The sequence below is a fragment of the Rissa tridactyla genome, chromosome 1, assembly GCF_028500815.1.
Source record: "Rissa tridactyla isolate bRisTri1 chromosome 1, bRisTri1.patW.cur.20221130, whole genome shotgun sequence".
NCBI lineage: Eukaryota > Metazoa > Chordata > Aves > Charadriiformes > Laridae > Rissa > Rissa tridactyla.
In genome coordinates, this window is record NC_071466.1 from 184,107,849 (window position 1) to 184,126,869 (window position 19,021).

The 19,021-nt window shown below is 36.5% G+C and overlaps 1 protein-coding gene across 4 annotated transcripts in view; it reads right to left on the reverse strand.

Annotated features, from left to right (window-relative positions):
• Positions 1–19,021, reverse strand: part of SLC16A7 (solute carrier family 16 member 7) — an 88,102-nt gene that overhangs the window by 22,267 nt on the left and 46,814 nt on the right. For all 4 annotated transcript variants that reach the window (XM_054205099.1, XM_054205081.1, XM_054205091.1 and 1 more), the window contains one exon: positions 15,186–15,428. In XM_054205099.1, coding sequence (XP_054061074.1) covers positions 15,186–15,399 — 214 coding nt within the window. In that variant the 5' untranslated portion in view covers positions 15,400–15,428. The remainder of the gene's footprint in view (positions 1–15,185; positions 15,429–19,021) is intronic.

A 19,021-nucleotide genomic window follows, 5' to 3' on the forward strand; every position in this document is an offset into this window, starting at 1 on the left:
AACATGAACATTAGAAAATTCAGTGGCAGATATGAGGTATTTGGAAGAATTAATGAAAGTTTCCTGCAGAAGAAAAGACAATGGATTTTTAAAGCTTAGTATTTAACTGCAATTTACTCCTCAGGACTTCATAGGCTTGCATGAAACTAAAATTAAAACAGCTTTTCAGACCCAAAAAATGCACTGGGGATTTCACCTAAATAATACTACCGTTGACACACACAATGAACCTGTGCCATTAAAGGTTACTTCTCCTTCAAATGAAAAAACAAACAAGGACTTACTCATTTTTCCTCTCTGGAAATATAGCAAAGATAGTAATACTAATATATAAATATTAGTAAATATATTTCTCTATAGCAGTACTTAATATGAAGGTATTAATAATAAACTTCACTAAATTTATATCCTTTTCAGGGTTTCACCAGGAATTTCAGGAGGCATTAACTCTGCTTCAATGCAAATATTTAGTGGATTTCTTCCAGAGGTCTCATCTTTGAAGTATTATTCATTCATCTCAGTGGCTGCTCCGTCTTTCTCTGTGGATGGTTGCAAGTGAAAGACTTAGTTCAATTTGGTAATATGTGTTTGAGCGCTTGTACTGAAAGAAGCATCACATTTCTGAAAAGATTAAAACAAATCCTATCTAATATGTCTGCTTTCAGGGAACAAAGGAAAATTAATACTTATCAAAACTAGAGGTTCATTTATAGCTTTCCAGTACTTCTACTAGTTTATCTTTCTCAAAAATCATCTTACTAAAAACCTGCTATGCCCAGTCATAGAGAGTACATATTCACACAAACATACACACACAAAAAAATTCCAAAAAACCCCACGACTTCTCCTTATCCAATTGTTTTACTCCTAATGATACAAATGAGTTGTTTTTTCCTGGGATAATAGAACGTACTCATCCCATTTATACATATTTTTCACCTGCAAACTTCTGAACTCACTCTTTCAAGTTTAAAGAACTTGAAAATTTGTAACTGAAGAAGACAGTGTTTAGTGATTTGTGCCTTGCCAATGCAGATTACAATTTCTAGCTACAAAACTTGTCTTTACAGCTTGCTAACTGCATGAACCAGATTGCCAAACAAGTTTAGCATATTCTGCTGTTAGAAAGGGAGAACAATTTTCTGTATTGTTGTAGATCATAAAACTGGAAAGAAAGACAGAGGTTACATTGTCCCATTGTTGTGACCATTGTCACAACTACAATTATAGCAACTTGAAAAAAAGAGATATGTTGTTAATCTCAGAGCTAATTATTGGGAAGAAAAAAAGCAAGACAAACAGTGCTTGCAAATATTTATTTTAATTCTTCATAGACATTTGCCTAAATGATGCTACTTACAAATATTTTCCTTTTTTTATTCTTCCTCTTTGAGGAATGCCTGTCTTTTCTACAAATCTGTGTATGCACATGTGAATACAATAGTCATAAATGTATTCATAACTCACCACTTCCTGTTTATTATCCCCTATTATCATTCAAGATTTTTTATACACCTTCTTAAAAATCTCTGGCTACTTTTCCTGAAAGCAGAACAGTACTTTGTCATTTGAAATCCTAGCAGACATCACAGAGCAAAAAGTCAGAGCAAACACTTTCAGAAGACCTTGCACAGACTATTTAGTAATTCTTATGAACCTAGGGTACATTCTATGCAACTCAAACCATTACATTTTTCAGATAATGCATTCACTGAAAAATTTAGCCAACTTCAGTTAAGATTAATGTTGTCATTTGGATTTCTCTGTCTTCTTGCAATTGCCCATCATATTAATGTTCATACGATATCCCATTTTCACCCTGCATATCACCTTACAGTTTATTTGTTTTCTTCCAGAATAATATTATAACTAGCTCAACTCGGAAATGATTCCTTATATATTGTTACAGGCAATAATATGTAATTTCAGAGAAAGCAAAAGATAATGCTTCTTCCTAGTTGCTCCTTTATCATATTACTTTCTGGTCTTAATTTTGCACTGTATAATTAAACTTAAAATTGAAAATACTCAGTCTACTACCTATGATGTTTCCGTGAACCGCTTACTGAGAATTATGGATCATGAGTGGAACATTAAATCTCATCTACATATTTAGAAGATATGTAATGAGAAGCATAAATCTGGATGTATTTATAACTTGGAAGTGTCCTGAGAAGTCATCATACTTAGGTCATTGACAATAACATTGTAAATTTATTTCCAAATGCATTTGCTGTTTAACACATGTGTATCATTAAGCTTAAAATTTACTTTATACAAAAGTCTTTCTAAAACATTCTTTTATCATTATTTTAATTATAACTGTATTTTTAATAAAATCCAGTAAAACGAATATAGTGACTTTCAGTGGTAACAATTAGAAGCTTAAGAGTGGGAATTTCCCAAATTCCTTTACAGTCCATAAATTAGATCATATCTGAAGAACTGCGTAAAGTAAATATATGTGAATTATCTTCAGTTCACAGCATACTAGGGGAATGGGAAGAGGCAGCAAAGGGGGAAGAGGGAAGAGGGAGGGGAAGGGAAATGGAAAAGGAAAGAGGAGGGGGAAGGGAATTCATTTGTGTTTCAAAGATATCGTACAAAATGGGAACTGAGCATTCTCAGTAGGTTTTGGCACCTAAGGTATTTAGAGTGTAATTGCAGGCAATGGTAATGTATTAATGGGATCATACCAAGTACAGAATTTACATTTTTCCCAGCATTTTGCAAAAGAGGAGACTGAGAAACTGGGGTGAGGGGTGGGGGGAGACACAGTTACATTCAGTTGTCAATTAAAAGTGACAATTTTTGGAGTGTGGTTTGTGGTTTCTTTTTCCTGTTTTCGGACAAGTGAAAAAATAACGTATCTTGAGAAAATCTGTTTAATTGCAGAAATTTGTAAAGGCAACCCTGAATATTTTGTCTTCCATGTCAAAAAGACTAAAAGCAATAGAAACTGTTAAATGGCTAGAAACATGAAGAAAAAAATCAAAACTAGACTAAAGAAAAGCCAAAAATTATAAAAAGATTATCCTCTTAATCAACAACAGTACGATTTATGTGATGGTTTCCATCTTTCAATGCATTTCTTTATTCAGTAACCTTTATTACACCCTGGAGGAAGCAGAACCTTTGGAGAAAACGTGGCGAATAGGCCCAGAATTCTGAAAGCGTCCCACGAGTTCAGATCAGAACATTTCCCAATTTACTTAAACTTTAGACAACCCACATTTAACTGCTTTTTAAAAAATATTAATCTTCAGGAAAATATTTACTGATTAATCGGTAATTTAAGAATGAGTCTTAATCCCTTCTCTCCTCATTCTTTTTTCCTTGCTTCTCCCTGGCCTTTTACAGCAAAATAGACATGCCTGAGAATAATACTCTATGGAATAGAACTGAGAAAGAAATCAGATGCATTTTTTTCAATCTATGCATTATCTCAGTGGATGTCGGTTTACCTTTGCATATTCCCATACCCACCTCACATACATTATGTCATCAGGGTTGTATTTGTCATCAAGTTGACACTTCTAGATTTCTATCTACAATGGAAAGAACTTTACCTGATGGGTCTTTCAAATTTTCAGATGTTTCCTATGTATAGACACATGCTATTTCTTTTTTGGGCTGGATCAACAAACACACTTTCCATGGACTGTAATCAACTAGAACATGATGACTTCCTTTAATGAGGGGGAAAGTACGCCTTCCCCTACGAAAACAATATTTCATAAAATATGACCAAGTAAGGAGTGACAGAATCATGAAAAATTAGTAGAGGAAGCCTGGGACTTAAGCAGTGAAAAAGGAATATATTGTAAGGGAGTTGAGCAAAGGTCTTTATGGCATTTGTGTTTTAGCAGGACTAGAGAGGAAACAACATGTGTGATGCTCTCTACACAGCCCTTTCCCTTGTAGCAGCAGAGGATGTATCTCCATAGAGAAGGTAAAAGGGGGTGTGTGGATGGGTGGGGGAAGTCTAGATCAGGTCTGCTTACATGAACAGGGAATATTTGAGCTCTGCTGCAAAAGGCAACATGAAGCGGCTTGGTGACTTAAGGCCATCTTATTGCACTTGAAGTTAATATTTGTGTGGCTTTTAAAGCAGGCGTATTTTCTTACCTAGTGTGAAGAAATAAAACAATCCACCACTGGCAGAAACCTTATTGTCCACCGAGTAATGTCAAGCAGCTTATTTCTAATGATTATGATGCATCATAAATTCAAAATAAATTAGTGCCCATTAAAATATAGGCTTCTCATGATTTGTATTGCAGATGCTGCCTAAACATCATGCATTCCTGGAGCCCCCTTTCATCTAAGGAGTTATGTTGATGTTCTTCAGCCAGAACACATTAAAATAATCCAATGAAATATACCCGCTTCTGCAAGGATTTAACATGTGTGCCTGTGAGGAGAATCTTCCTTAGGTTTACTAAAAAAAGAATTATTTTCTTCCCACAGGAGGAACTACGTGTCTTTAGTAAGCTTTAACACATCTCACTGAAAAGCAATTGGTTAGAAAGTTGACTGATCTAGGAAATATGTATATATCTGAACACCTTGTCAGGTAAATTTTTTATAACATCAGGAGAAATAATTCAGAAGAAATTCTATGATACAAATTTGTTCTTGTCTTAATCCCATATGCCACTTCAGATCCGTTTCTCTGAGCACAGGGTCAAGTGCTTTGCACTCAGGTTACTGTTTACATTTGAGTAAGTAAATATGAAAAGCTTCTAAATCACAATGGCAATGGTTTAAATAACCTTGCACACTCTTTGCACAGGTATGAAATATCGCGTTGTGTGAAAGACAAGAGAATCACTCCCATGCGTACTATCATTGAGACATGCTATTTGATTTTTAGGGAACGATACATAAAATTAGAATTAGCATTGCATGAAACACTCTTACGCTTTAACATCCATTTTATTCCCAGGCTGAAGTAAACATTTCAAGTCTCAGAATTTTCAGCTCAATTAAAAATCTTCAAATAAGTCACTCTGAAATACCTCAAACATCTTCTGTTGTACAAATAAAGACAATGGCATTCCCATGATCCAATTCTTCCTCTTGGCTTTTCAAAATAATTGCAAACGTTTTATTTCAGGCAATGTGGTACTATATTGCATTTTATTACCACACAACCTTAAAAAAAAAATGCAGCACAACTGTTTCTTAATTTAGTATCAGCCCAATTGCTGGACTGCATTGCTCATTATTGTATGTGCAGTCATACAATGCACATTGGACCTTGCTCTGAGATGAATTGCCCCATCACATTTTGGCCGTGTGGTCCTTCTGCAAGTCCAGCCCATAGGACAGAGGGGTTTGTGGTTGGTTTTTTTTTGTCAAACTTTTTTATTTATATATATTTTCTGTAACTTTCTATGACAATAAAAATGTGTTAATCAAAAATGAATCAGGCCATCAGCCCCTTACAACCACCTCTAATATTGACTACATTCTCTTCTCAAGTGAGAATCATACAATTTCAGGTCACTCCCTGAAAGTGTTTTGCTACATAGTTTGTTGCTTCAGTGAATAATCACAACAATCCTTACAGTCAGAGTGCCTGATTCTCCACTCCACAGTGCACTTCGCAGCGCTGGAATTCTATGGATTCCAATAAATTAAAATTGAAGTTAGGAGGCTCATACTTAAGGTTAAATTGTACTGTCTCCTTAGATTTTTATTTTTTATTCATGAAGCAGAGATAAGCTTACTGACAAATAAACCAAAAGTTTAATCAAATTATTACTTTACTAATGTGAATACCACCAGTTTTACTCAAATACTGTAAATCCTGAAACCTTATCTTTTATATTTTATTTATATTTTATTTTGGGGAAAAGACATGAATCTTTTATAGATAATGTCTTTTTAAAGTTGATATAAATAAAAATGAGATTTCCATGAGTGCCTCTGGGAGCACTTAAATCGTTGAAGGTAAACTGTTAAGAGATCTTGATGTTACAAACACCTATGGATAAACATATTTGCATAAATATATAAACATGTTTATATGTTGACTTTAAGCAGGTGAAAAATTTATTTTAACTTAGAAATTTATGAGATCACTAAGGTGTTTAAAATTAAGCACGTATCGCAGGATTAGCATCATGGTCCCTACACCTGGAATGGAGTCCCAGGCAATTATTTTACATGTCTCTGATAAGAGCATAACATTGTCAGTGAAAACTGTCATTCATCACTTTGTATATCAATGGATCTGTTGTAAGTTTTCCTACTGTCAGCTTTAATTTTTTCCAGTGCCACTAGCCAAAATGTGACTTTAGAACACTTGGCAATAAATTCAAAGATGACTTTCAGATTCACCATATGTAACATGTGAGCTAAAGTTCTTTATCAATAATGTAGCTATTTTACTTTAATTCTTTCACTTTACTTCAATACTTTCATTTTACTGCATTTTGCTGGGCAGATGTCCAGGCAAACTAACTAACTAACTAAAAAGTCTTATTTCACCATAAATAATGTCATGCTGCTTCTCACCAGCTTTAAAACCTTACGCTCCTTACTTAAATGTTTCATGGTAACAGTTATAGAGTCTTGGTTTCCTATGGATTGAAGAGTTCCTGCAAAGACAGTCTTTAGAATATCCAGAAGTAAAACTTCCTGCATTTTGTTTATTTACTTGCTGTTCTGGGAATTACAACAATTCTGATTAGGCAAATAACAACAGACTCAGCTACATAATTACACACACTCAAAGCTTAGCAATGTCACAATAATGAGGGATTAATTCTGACATTTGGTTATATGCCAATAATTCAAACAATTTAGATCAGAACTGCTCTTGAAGATTTTCTGAGAGAAATTTGACTTCCAAGGACACAAGATTACTCCCCCTTCCAGGGAAGACCAAACAGGACACCCATCTTCTCCTCTTGTGCCAGGCCTACCCTGAAAGCCATTGCAGAGTCCTTGTGAAGTCCTGACGTTAACTTTTATTCCTCGATTTAGAATATAACAAGAAGATAAAAGCTGCAAATTTGGAAGCAGCATGTGCGGGACAGAGAAGCTCATTCTTGTAAAAGAAGAAAAAATTTCAGTCAAGTAATTTCTGTTCCTGGAAAAGCAAAGGAGTCCTCCATAGGGGAGCAGTATAAGTAAGGTTGGTACCATGACAAAATTGGTACTGACAGCTGATACTGACAGGGAAGTGTTTGGGGATCTTGTTACAAAGAAGGTGAAGTGTATTCAACTTTCAAATCATTCACACAACAGAAGAAAATATAGATTTCTAGACAGATGCATAGATTTCTATCAGCTTATAATCAGCTACAAAAGAATGTAAACTTGGTCAATCATTAGACAAAACAGCTATTCTCCAAGTTGTGTTTTTTTCTTAGCTGGTGATGGAAGAAAGGGAATTATGGGTATGTGGAAAGTCATTGCAAGATCAGAGAAGATTTACAAGCTAATAGGTAATCTTAAAATTACCAAGTATAAAAACTAGTACAGCTGAGTCAGTGTCATTGAAACGTGTGAGAATTACAACCCATGCAACATACAAGAGGAAGATTAATGTAGAAAATCAAACCTTAACCAGAACAAGCTCAAAATCCCTAACCATGGGTGCATATGTCTAACAGGAACATTCTTAGATTGCAAGGTCTCTAGGGAGAGAAATATAATGTATTAGTATAGGGCAACAAAAACGTAGGGTAGCATCACCTCAGATTTGTGTAAAATGGACATCTAAACTTTTTCTCTAGGTTCATTTAGCACTCCAAAGAGAGAGAAGTCTTTCTAAAACATGATTCATTTGATAAGGTTTGGACATTTAACTTAGGAAGGGATGAATCAGAAATTCACATTTTTATTGACTGACAACAGATGATGTCTAGACAACTGAATCAGATGTAGCTGTCCATGCGGAGGAAGACTAAACACATAAATCCTGTCCATATAATCTCTAGTTACTATTGTTAAAAAGTTGTAAGGGCAGCACTACTTCCTTCAAAGTTTTCGAAAAGTCAAAGGACTTAATGATAAGTGTTTCAAAGTAGCACACACAGAAAACCAAACAGGCACATGTTCCCATCACCAGTGGGAAAGTGTTGCAAGAAGCGTTTGAACCAGATGAGGAAATCAACGTCTTATTTCACAACACAGTCTCCTATTTTAATCACATTCTTTCATTTGTTTGTCGAGTCATAGTACATATTCACCCGAGTGGAAGTCAGGTAAAACTGCAATGAAAATGCTTAACTATTTCTTCACAATTAAAAAAAAAAAAACCCTGGCAAAACTTGTGGAAAAGAAAGGTAAGATTTTCTTTGGTTTGTATGCACCAATGAAATATATATTACCTACTAAAGCTGCAGTTGTTTGTGCTTTTTGACATGTGTAAGCTTAATAGAATATCACTGTTAGATGAAAAGGTTCTGACTGATCAAAAACTCTTTGCATGGTATATATATTTATCTACATGTGTCATACGTGACCTCTGCAAAAATCTTCAAAAACAGGGTGTTTAAAGTAATCATACAAGTTAATTTAAAACCACCTCATACTTTGATTTCTGTAGTTGCCCTGGCATCAGCATAAAACTGTCACTAAGTCCCTGGTCCACTTACTTCTGTTAATGACTATAGATCTACAAATCTTTATGAATCACAGTAAAAATCTCAGCTGTTGCCATTTGATGCTGGCTTAGAATATCTTCTAAACATATCAGTACAACTCTGTTTCCCTTGAATATACCCTTCAAAATAAACAAGGAAATAGTTCTTAGACATTCCAAAACAATGGACCAGTAAAATTCTATAATAAGGTCTTTGTGAAGTGCTGGGTTTATTATTTCATTTGAAGTGCTGGTGTGATTACAATGGTACACACAGACTTTTCCTTCCCCACAGTACTTCTCTGGTATCTGCTTAAATATCTCATGATTCCCAGTTGTGCTAGACCATTGTTTCACTACCTTTGAATTACGCGACACACATCACAAGTACCACCATTGTATGATCCAGTGATATGAAAAACTATATGGGAACTAATCCAACATTATGAGTACACACAAAATAAGCATTCTTTCGTCAAAGTTCTACAAGCTCAACGAACATATCAAAGGCCCGTGTCCCTTGATATCTTTCTTAAACAAACCCAAGGTTTTAGTCCCTTAGAAAATGTTTTCTTATGATGTATGTTATTTATTATTGTTTGACTTTGACCCATTACTTGAAACTAAGTGGGAGAGAAAAAAGAATCTTCTTTGCAGAAGCTGTCAATATTGATTACTTTTATTTATTGAAACCCCTGGCTATAAAACCAAATGAAGATGAAGACAAATCCAAAGCCTTAAATAAGAAAAGAGTGCTTAACTAACGTTCATTATGTAATCCATGTTGCCTACTTGTATGCAAATAAGAACTGTTTTAGTAAAGGGCTTGAGCTCATTAAATTTAAGTTACCACAAATATTTCTTTGATATGCATCAAATCATTGCTAATAACCTATGGTTTGAATACTGAAAGAGCTTGGTAGAAAGCACAGTGGGAATTCTTTGTCACGTAATGTCTTTCCGACAATTATTCAAAATTAACATAAGCATACAATAAAAGACAAAAAGAACCCTTCTTTCTCTCGGTGGCAGCATGTCTTTAACTTTGAGACTGGCTGCCTGAGTGTGGCTAGAAAAGCAACTACGTTTCGTGAAAACTTGACAAAATTGGATCCCCAAAAGGCACTGACTATTTAACAATTAGATCTTATCTGTTCAGCCAAACATAACAAGTTGCAGGGTAAAAAACCAGCTTGCTCTTATAGATAGGATGACAAACCTGTTCGAAAAAAATTTGTAAAACCATCTACAACAGATCTGCTTTTTCTCATCTTTCTTCCCATGGACCATTTTAAAGAGTGTTTTCTAAACATTAGGGGAGGCCTCTGTTTAAAACAGCTATTGCTACCGCAGAACACTGCCTACATGGTACAGTTCTACTAAAACTCAAAGCCTTCCAAGGAACACAAGAAGCGACTGTATTACCCGTCAGAGCTTTATCAGGCTTTCTTAGCATTCAGGTCTTCTTTTTAAAAACTGAACTGCTGTAGATTTATAATATTTTTGTTACTCTTGATACCTCTTTTTGTACTTATCTCCATTTGCTAGTAAGATTCAGAATGCTCTGTTCTTGCGTCACCTCATTATGACTTCTTTTCCTTTATCTGCGAGTCTCAAATTAACTTGACATGGATGTTTTACATATATTTTAGGCTAAATGTGAAGTATTCCCTTATGCCCATGACACATTTGGAAAGTTGATAAGTTCTGCTTTCAAGGACGCTCTAAATGAGGTTATTAAAATTCAACACTTTGTATATTCTGATGGCGAAAAATGCTTGTCCCTGACAACAAAGGACAAAGGTCAATTTAAGAAAGCTTCTCAATCTCCTTATCCATGGCCACTGAAATGCTTGCGCCAGTATTTGTAAAACCAAAATAAGAAAATGTTACCAGGGAGGAAAAAAAGTGTAGGAGCCTAGGTCCTGTCCAAAAGTAAAAATCCATAACCATCTGTTGTTTGTGTTACATGGATTTCGCAACTGTCATCTCCACTGTGCACGCCGTTTCATCTTCACAGCAATATCACCAAAACACCCACTGAGATAAAATCACAAATATTTTGAACATACCATATGATATGCTATTTTCCAAATTAATATTTGACAAAGTCCAAATGAGAACTTGTCTATAGGTTACTTTTCTGTTGTCACCTGAAAAATCCTTTAAGGGTTTGCTACTGTTTGGAAATACTTAACATCAAACTTGAATAACTTAAGAAATACAGAAGAAGAGCTATTAAATGCTGCATTTTTTAATTATAAGCATGTTTTGAAAAACGGTAAAGGCCACTACTTACACTTATATAGCATCTTTCTGCAAAAGGGGTCTAAAGGTCCTTCTTAAATTATTTACTTAGAAACATCATCTAGAATTTAAATGGACCTTTCTTTTTTGAACTTCACACCAGCAAGACTATCCCAGATTTCACCGCTGAGTATGGCTTGAAGGATTTATTAGCTCTCAAGCTAATCTCTATAACCCAATGTCACACCCAAAAATTTATTTTGGGGAAAAAAACCAACACCAGACAAACAAAGAAATAAAAACCCCAAACTGAAATTGTCCTTGGAAAAATGACAGAAAAAGAGTTAAAGACAAGTGAGTAAACCAACTGCTTTTTCCCTAAGGAAATTTAAAACTCAAGGTCAGCTGTGTCTGAAATCACCGGACCTGTCACATGGCTTTCATAGCTGCCACTAAGGCTCCTATCAAACCTACGCTGAAAGCAATGAAAACATTTTTAATGAAAACAGATCAAGCTCCGATAAGAAGCTCTCTAATCACCTTCGGCTGTTAACGCTGCGCAAAGTGAGAGGTGAAGTTTTGAAAAAGAGAAGAAGGAACTAAGAGAACTTGAGGTCAAATGAATTTGAGCTTTTTCTTGAATTCCTTAATGCTTGTGCATGTTAGAGCATAAATACAGCTCTATGAGTATATGAAAACACATATAGTTTATGTATATAAGAATCCATACACGCACACACATTTTACATACATATGTGTCCATACACATACAGAAACACAGGTTGCCCTGTCAGGATAACTCAACTAATTCTATTTTATCCCAGCTCCTGTCCTCCAGTAACAAAAGTTTGGTGGTCTCAGTCACAGTCCCTTGGGTGTGGGAGTCCATCACAAAACCATCACCCTTAATTTAATACAATTGACAGTCTCTGCTCAAGAGAGGCAGAAGAAGGAGTTGCCATGGAGACTGAACTATTGCTCTTCTCCAGAGGATGCTTTTTTCAAGTATGGGCTGCACAGTAGAAGCTGTGCAGTACCTGTAACCTTGATCACATCACAGGATCTCAGTTTTTGGGATGGCTTTTTAGTAAACTCTAACAAACATCCAGAAGATGGGGGGGGGGGGGGGGATGGGAAGAGAGAGCTTAAGAAAACAAACAAACAAACAAACAAAAATAAACAAAAAAAAACCAACAAAAATGAGTACAAAAGTGTGTATTATGCCAGACTGAGAGGGGGCAAGAATTTCATATTGATTTGATTTATCAGATTTGTCACCTCTGCTTAGTGCTTTCCTAACAGGGTGAATGCTGTGCTTGACCTATTTGCTGGAATTAACCAGGACTGCAGGAGACCATATGGATTGCCAGATGGTCTGCTATAATTTAATGCCATTTATTCTAAGTATGAAGTAAGTGATAAACATAATTAACATTCTTTTAGCTCCTTACTGGATGCCTTTTATTAGTTTCTTTTTTTTTTTTTCCTCAAGCATTGAAAGGTAAGTTAATACCTTGTTACTGAAACACAGATGCCAGCTAATTACTGCAAGAGGCTGCAGCCTCCAAAGCAAAAAGTGTCTGCACAGACTCTAACTTATTCACTGACCCCACTGTGATGATTAATAGGTTGAATGCTAAGCTGTAATGAAGATGACAGGTCTTAGATGTTTTCAGGTTACCTTAATTAGTAGTATGATGAAGAGAGTGTTTATCGCAGACGTACGTACCACACTTCATAGTAAACAATACACCTTGTACTCATGTTCTGGACGTGTATTTCACATTACAGCACATCAAATGCTAAGGAATCAAACTACCTTCAGACAGTAAAAACAATGGAGTGATTTCCTTCAGAAATGTTTTTCCCGATTGCTATTTCATATTCTGCCAATGATTGTCTAAATGGCCTATTTTTTAGGAAGTGATTCTAGAAAAGCTATGGCTTCAAAGAGTGTTTATATCATGCAGGGTCGTCATTCTCAGCATTTTAAAACCAGGAGTCTGTAACAAGATAGCCAAACAACTTTGCCTACTGTTCCTGTGCTGATAATCTTCACAGTGACTAGGGCAGGTGTTAGCAGAATGAATAGTAAACCGTTTTGTAATTTTTCGTGTCAATGTACAGGTGAAGTTAGCATGTTGGTACTCAGAACAGTAAAAGAAGTATTAGACAAAAGGCAGAAGTACTGAATGCTTTGTATTTTACATGAAAAGTTGTGCACATTGAACTTCACAGATAAATGACCACAGCTACATGTCCCGTGATTTGCATCTGTATTGTTAATAAAACTTGGGTGCACTTTGAGATGACAGAAACACTGTAAATTAAACATTGTTCAAAGATTAAAACAAAAGAACAGCACCTGCGCTATAAAGCAAATCTGCCCTTAGAAAAATCAGCTCCAATTAGAAAACATGGTGACAAAGAGTCTGTGTCAAAAGTCACAGCATAGAGAAAGATGACACAAACTCTGGCTTTTCAACATCTACGCTCTTCCCTTGTTCTAGATGGGTCCAGCACTTGTTCAGGGGCCTCCAGAGTTATACATGTACACTCCACAGTGCAAGCGCTGATGTGTCCTTTAAGAAGCAACTTACATTAGAGGAGACCCGAGTGTGACAGGACATACCTCCTCTTTTACTTCACTCTTGATTGCATTAGTTCAAGTTACTTCTTCACCCAGTGAATTCTGGTCAATCACTTGGTTATTGCTGCTGGTCCTATAAAATCCTTTATGATTCTCTACTTGTATATGAATAATTTATGAACCTCTACTAGTATATGAATATAAATGGGATCAAAATATCTGAAGAGCAAGCTTTTGTTGATATTGACACCGCTTGTCAAGACATCTTTATAAGGTCTCTGTCCCTGCATTTGAAAAAAGGATCCATTTTTCCATCCCATTAACTGAAAAATATTTACCTGAGGTGCTTAAGCTAATCCTATGCTGTCTGCAGGTTCATTTTTATAGTCAGAGAGGAAAAATGGGTACTTAGAGACAGCAACTCAGGTAGTCTGAATTCCTCTCTGTAGGCACCTACCTTTCTGCCCTGACTGCTAAAGGAGCTCGGGTCATTCAGGTGTCAAAACTTACACAGGTTGAAATCAGAGATAAAAAATTACCATGCTAAAAACGAGACTTCATGCTTCCTTCCGCAGGCTGTTTACTGGATCTGATAAGACCGTACTTTGCTATTACACAGAAAAATATTGGAGTGATGCTCTTCAGTGATTATGGATATTGAATCTCAGTGTGCTATTGGCACAATGTTTTCAGTTTCTAACCATATACATTTATACATATGAACATAGACATACACACATACCTATATATAAATGTATGTGTTTAATTGCTCCATCATTGCGAACAGTCTGAGATGTTCCAAGTGGTTACCTCATAACATCCAAAGAAAGGGCAGTGCCAGATCTATCGACTGAAATATCTCTTATTCAGACCTCTGGACTGACTGAAAAAACGTTTTGCCTAATTAGCACCTAGTTCCCACCAATACTTAACAAAACATACTCAGAAAGAATCAAGAAATCAAGCCAACTTTAACAGCTAGGCTTTGAGGTTGATAGACACAAAACCTGCCAAAGCAGGTTTGACACTTACTACTTAAACATAGCTTTATACTTTAAAATCCTTTTTCATCTGTCTTGTTCTTCGCTTGCTTGCTCACAAGAAAAAAGACATCAGAGAATTTATGTCCACCGTTCATTTCAGTCCCAAGAATAAGATTGTCTGTATCTTAGCTGTCATACAGATGGCACGGATGAAACATGGCTCTTGGCCTAAATGGAAGGTAGGATTTTATTTTAGGACAAATAGGGGCAAGATATAAAACCCCTGTCTACAGAGGAATACCTGTGCCTGACTAATGAACCTTCATTGCCATAATAATTTTCTGTTTAAGCTCCATCATCTGATCTACTGAGAGATCTCACCCAGGCAGTGGAAACTGAGCAAATATATCCCCAGTTCCAGGAGAAGTTGCTTGGGCATTGCTTTGATGGAAAATGTGACTCAGAAACTGTGAATGTAGGGCAAAATTGCAAAATAGAATTAGGTAGAGGAACAAACAAAACGCCCTAAGGGGAAAACAAAAAGGAAGAGAAAACAAAATGTTTTAAAAGAGAATGTAAACAGTGCTTTAATGATGATGTGGCTACCAGTACTCTCTGATAAAGTATGATACAAAAAGAAGCATATAGTTGGGTAAATTCTTTAGGTAATAATGATAAAATCAGGTAGCAATTAACTTTAAATGCTTTAAGACCATAGGGAAAAAAAAAATTATGATATTTGCAAATTTCGCGAATGTCTTACCTCCTGCATACATGACAGCCAACATAATCGATGATATCCAAGCTATCTCACTATATGATGTGTGGAAGATTTCTTGTATTTCTTTGAAGAATACCGTGATGGCTTTGGGGAATGCATAGGAAAATCCAATGGAGATAAAAGCCCCAAAGACCACAACCCATCCCCAGCCTCCATCTGGTGGTGGGTACTGTGGTGCTCCTGTTGCTGGTGGCATTTTTGGTCTCTGTCTCTTCTCCAACTAGGCTGAAAAAGAAGAGAAGAAACAAAGTTTCAAACAGTTTTCCTTTTTTTTTTTTTTTTATCAAACCGCAGTATTCAATCATCATCTGCAGGGATTATAAAGAATCCTCAGAGCAGAGACCGATTTCTAGCTTTCATGTGACCACAAAACGCAAGTACCTGTTTTTAGAAGCAAAATCTGTTCTGCCAAAAAACTTGTGGCGAGAATATTTGTAATATCCTGTTCAGTATGTGGCAACTGCTACAAATCACTGGTCTAAGTCACTGAAGTTGTATTTGCAATTAGTCACTTATTGGAAAGTGACGTGTTTGTGTAGGCTAATTTACATAGCTCTACTATCTGCAATGTGGATTTATCATAGGAATGAAACAGGAAAAAAAACCAAACAAACGACCCTGGAAATTGGACTTATAGGAATTAATGGAAAAAGAGTTACAGTAAATTATCACTAAATGCCATTGTGTTAGCAAGATTTACTGGTACCTCATCAAAATCATCAGCAACTACAGCAAAGAATAAATTTATTACACAGTTTTTTATGATATGCTGTCATTATCCAGTTTTTGACCATTGTTGATATCCCTTGCTTATTTCATGAGAACACCTAAGAAGCGGGTTCTAAGCAGAGATTTAAAATTCCCTGTGTGTCCATAAAATAAGTGCAAAATATTACAATTCCATATTGTACTCTTATTTTTAAAATTTTCGTTTTCATACTAGTTGATGTCGATATTACTTGCAGGAACGAGGTGGAGCTTGATGGTACTATTTTTGTTCTGTTTCCACATGTCAGAAGACATCAGGAAGTCTTTTACTAATAACCTCACAAACTTTCCACAGCTGTTCTCTAATTTAGAATTTACCATAATAGATATCACCAGAGTGATACAGAGACTCTTAGAGGTGCAGCCAACACTTTCAGGCAGCTCAAGACATCATAGGTAATCCACATAAAACTCCTAAGGCCTGAAATAAATTGTTATTATCATCCTGATATCTAAAATCTTAAGCTTTCTACACTCTGCACAACCTTTTCAGAAAACATGTAGTACCAAGAATCCATTTTGTAATTCTGAGATTTTTCCACTATCAAATCCCTTTATTATTAAACAGAGCTGGAGTCCACCGTGTTTTCTTCTGTGTAATTCAGCCTACACAGAGAGCGTGAACTGAAAATTCCTCCTTCCTCCCTGTTTCTTTCTTGGGCATTTAGGCAACTTATTACTCTCGATTGGTCTCCTGCCATACCAGTATCAAAAGCTGTGAATGATAACAGTGTGTAGGTTGCTGTTATGCTTATGATTACCGGCAAGTTTCTATGTGATTTCTTCTATGCCACTTACAGCATATTCCAATTTCTCGCAGCAAACTGCATTAGCAGTGGGAGTGATAAGATTACCGTAACAAAAACTAAAAAACGAACTGTGTCAGCTTATATTAATCTCTTGGGATAGTGCCTGGAGTACTTTCAGGGTAAACGCCATGTAGCATTGCATGCAATACATGCCACAAAACTTGCAAAGTGTTGCTTTTAAGATTATCTATCACTAGCCTAGCCCCGTGATAGAAACCCTCTTTACTGCTGATTCTCCACTTTACTGAAGGTGATTGTAGACGTCACCCCGATACTGGCAGACCTCCGGCAGGAAGCTAAGTCAACTACTAAAACATCTGGCTTCTATGCAAGGTTGCAAATGCCCAGGTAGTTTGGCTTCTGCATGATATCATACAGATTTGCTGTTGGCAGCAATAGGTATCTATTGCTCTGTACACAGAGCATATAAATCTTTTTATATGCATGTCCAGAAAGAACCTCTGCCATGTACTTTGTTTCTGCTTATCCTAGTCTCAGCTTAATATAGATCACACAGATCAGTGAGGAAAACCTGGGCCTTCCACCAGAAGAAGCTGGACAAGCAGAGACAATTCTGGTTGCTAAGACTTAACTTTGGCAAAGCAGCTAAATACCAGTTTGTTTTTGCTGAGTCAGGGCCCATTAGAAGGAGGAGTATCTCAGAAAGCCCACAGTGACTTACAACACACATAGTGATGATCGATTGCCTTCAAAAGCACAAAACCTCAAATTGGCATGAAAAGCAGAACTCTGTTTCTGTGAAATGAGTGACAGTAAACAATCGAGTTTGCTATCTGTCCCAGAAAGCTGTTGTTCCGCTCATCTGAGAAAACTTTTGGTTATTTCCTAAAAAAGGTTAACTATTGTTTTCTTACACTTCAAAGGTTTGAGCATATTTGTTTTCATATTTCATATGCACATGACAACACTTCTATCTCTATTATAAATTTTAGTAATGCCACACAACATCAAGGCATTGCTCTCCATAAAAATGGAAAGGCATTATCAATTTTTTGAGGAAGCACTCCTCTTCCTAAAAATAACACACAACCACTTTGAAAAATCACAGCCACCACACCAGTCAGAAGAACGCTGGAGGTTCCTGAAAGTCACTAAGGCATCTGCGCTTTGGAAAGATCCCATTATATCCATCCCTCTAGGGCAGCAGAACAGTGCTCTGGCAGTTCAGTGCTTTCCTCCCTTCAAAGGCTTCACAGTAAAATAAGGGGGCATTAAGGAGACGAGCAAAGGAGTACTGGCTGCTAGGCATTCCACTGTCACAAAGAAGAGCCTGGATCATTGTATCTCACACCTCCTGTTTATCCCACAGAGCAGAGTTAATAATAGCTTCCCTGATGTTCCTTTATGATCGTGATAGCCAACTTTAGCTCCAGTTAATAAAAGGTGAAAAGGAAAAAAATAATAAATACATGTTTGCTCCAGGAGGAAAAGTACTAATTCTGTCAGAAATGTTAACTCCAACATCTCAAACAGCCCATACCTGCTCAGGAGCTCCCTCCTGTAAAGCATCTCTCTCCTGTAAAATCTGCACTTAATATCCCTGAAACTGAACTCCTCCTAAAGCAGTCTAGCGCATTAATATATCTAGCTCTAATCTAAGCCTAACCAGTAAGATTTGGGTAGTATAGGTAGTATACAGAGAAGTGAAAAGTCCATTAGCAATCAAAACAAAACAGCACTTTAGATGAGTGGATATAAACGTTGACAAGGGAGGAGGCAGAAGAGGGGGGAACGAAGCAGTGATGAGCAAAATGACTTTTCAGAGTTCTCAGAGCTTATTATGGGCTGTGAAGAATAAAAGAAATACAGTAGGAAGCATGAAAACAGGCACGTGTGACGATGTTCATGTGAAGGACACAGTACCAGACACACACGCACCAAAAAAAAAAAAAAAAAAAGGCAGCACTTGTGTAAATAAAGGTCACCACCAGTGTTTTCAGTCAGTCATATGAATTCCATCATGTGCTTAAAGCTACCGGGCGAGCACTGCTCATACCTATGCTTTTATAGGCAAGCAGTGGGTGAGGAACGCTGCCTGCCCTCTGCCCAGGGAAGCAGCCAGGGAATAGTGACTGAAGGGCGTCCTGAGTGAAGCCATCGATCTCCCTTCTCTCTGTCAGATACAGAGAGGTTGCTCAGCCTTTCCATACCCTGAGTCAGACTGTGCACAAGGATTTTCTCCTAAGCTCCTTCTAGTTCCCCTGTATAAATCCCATTTAT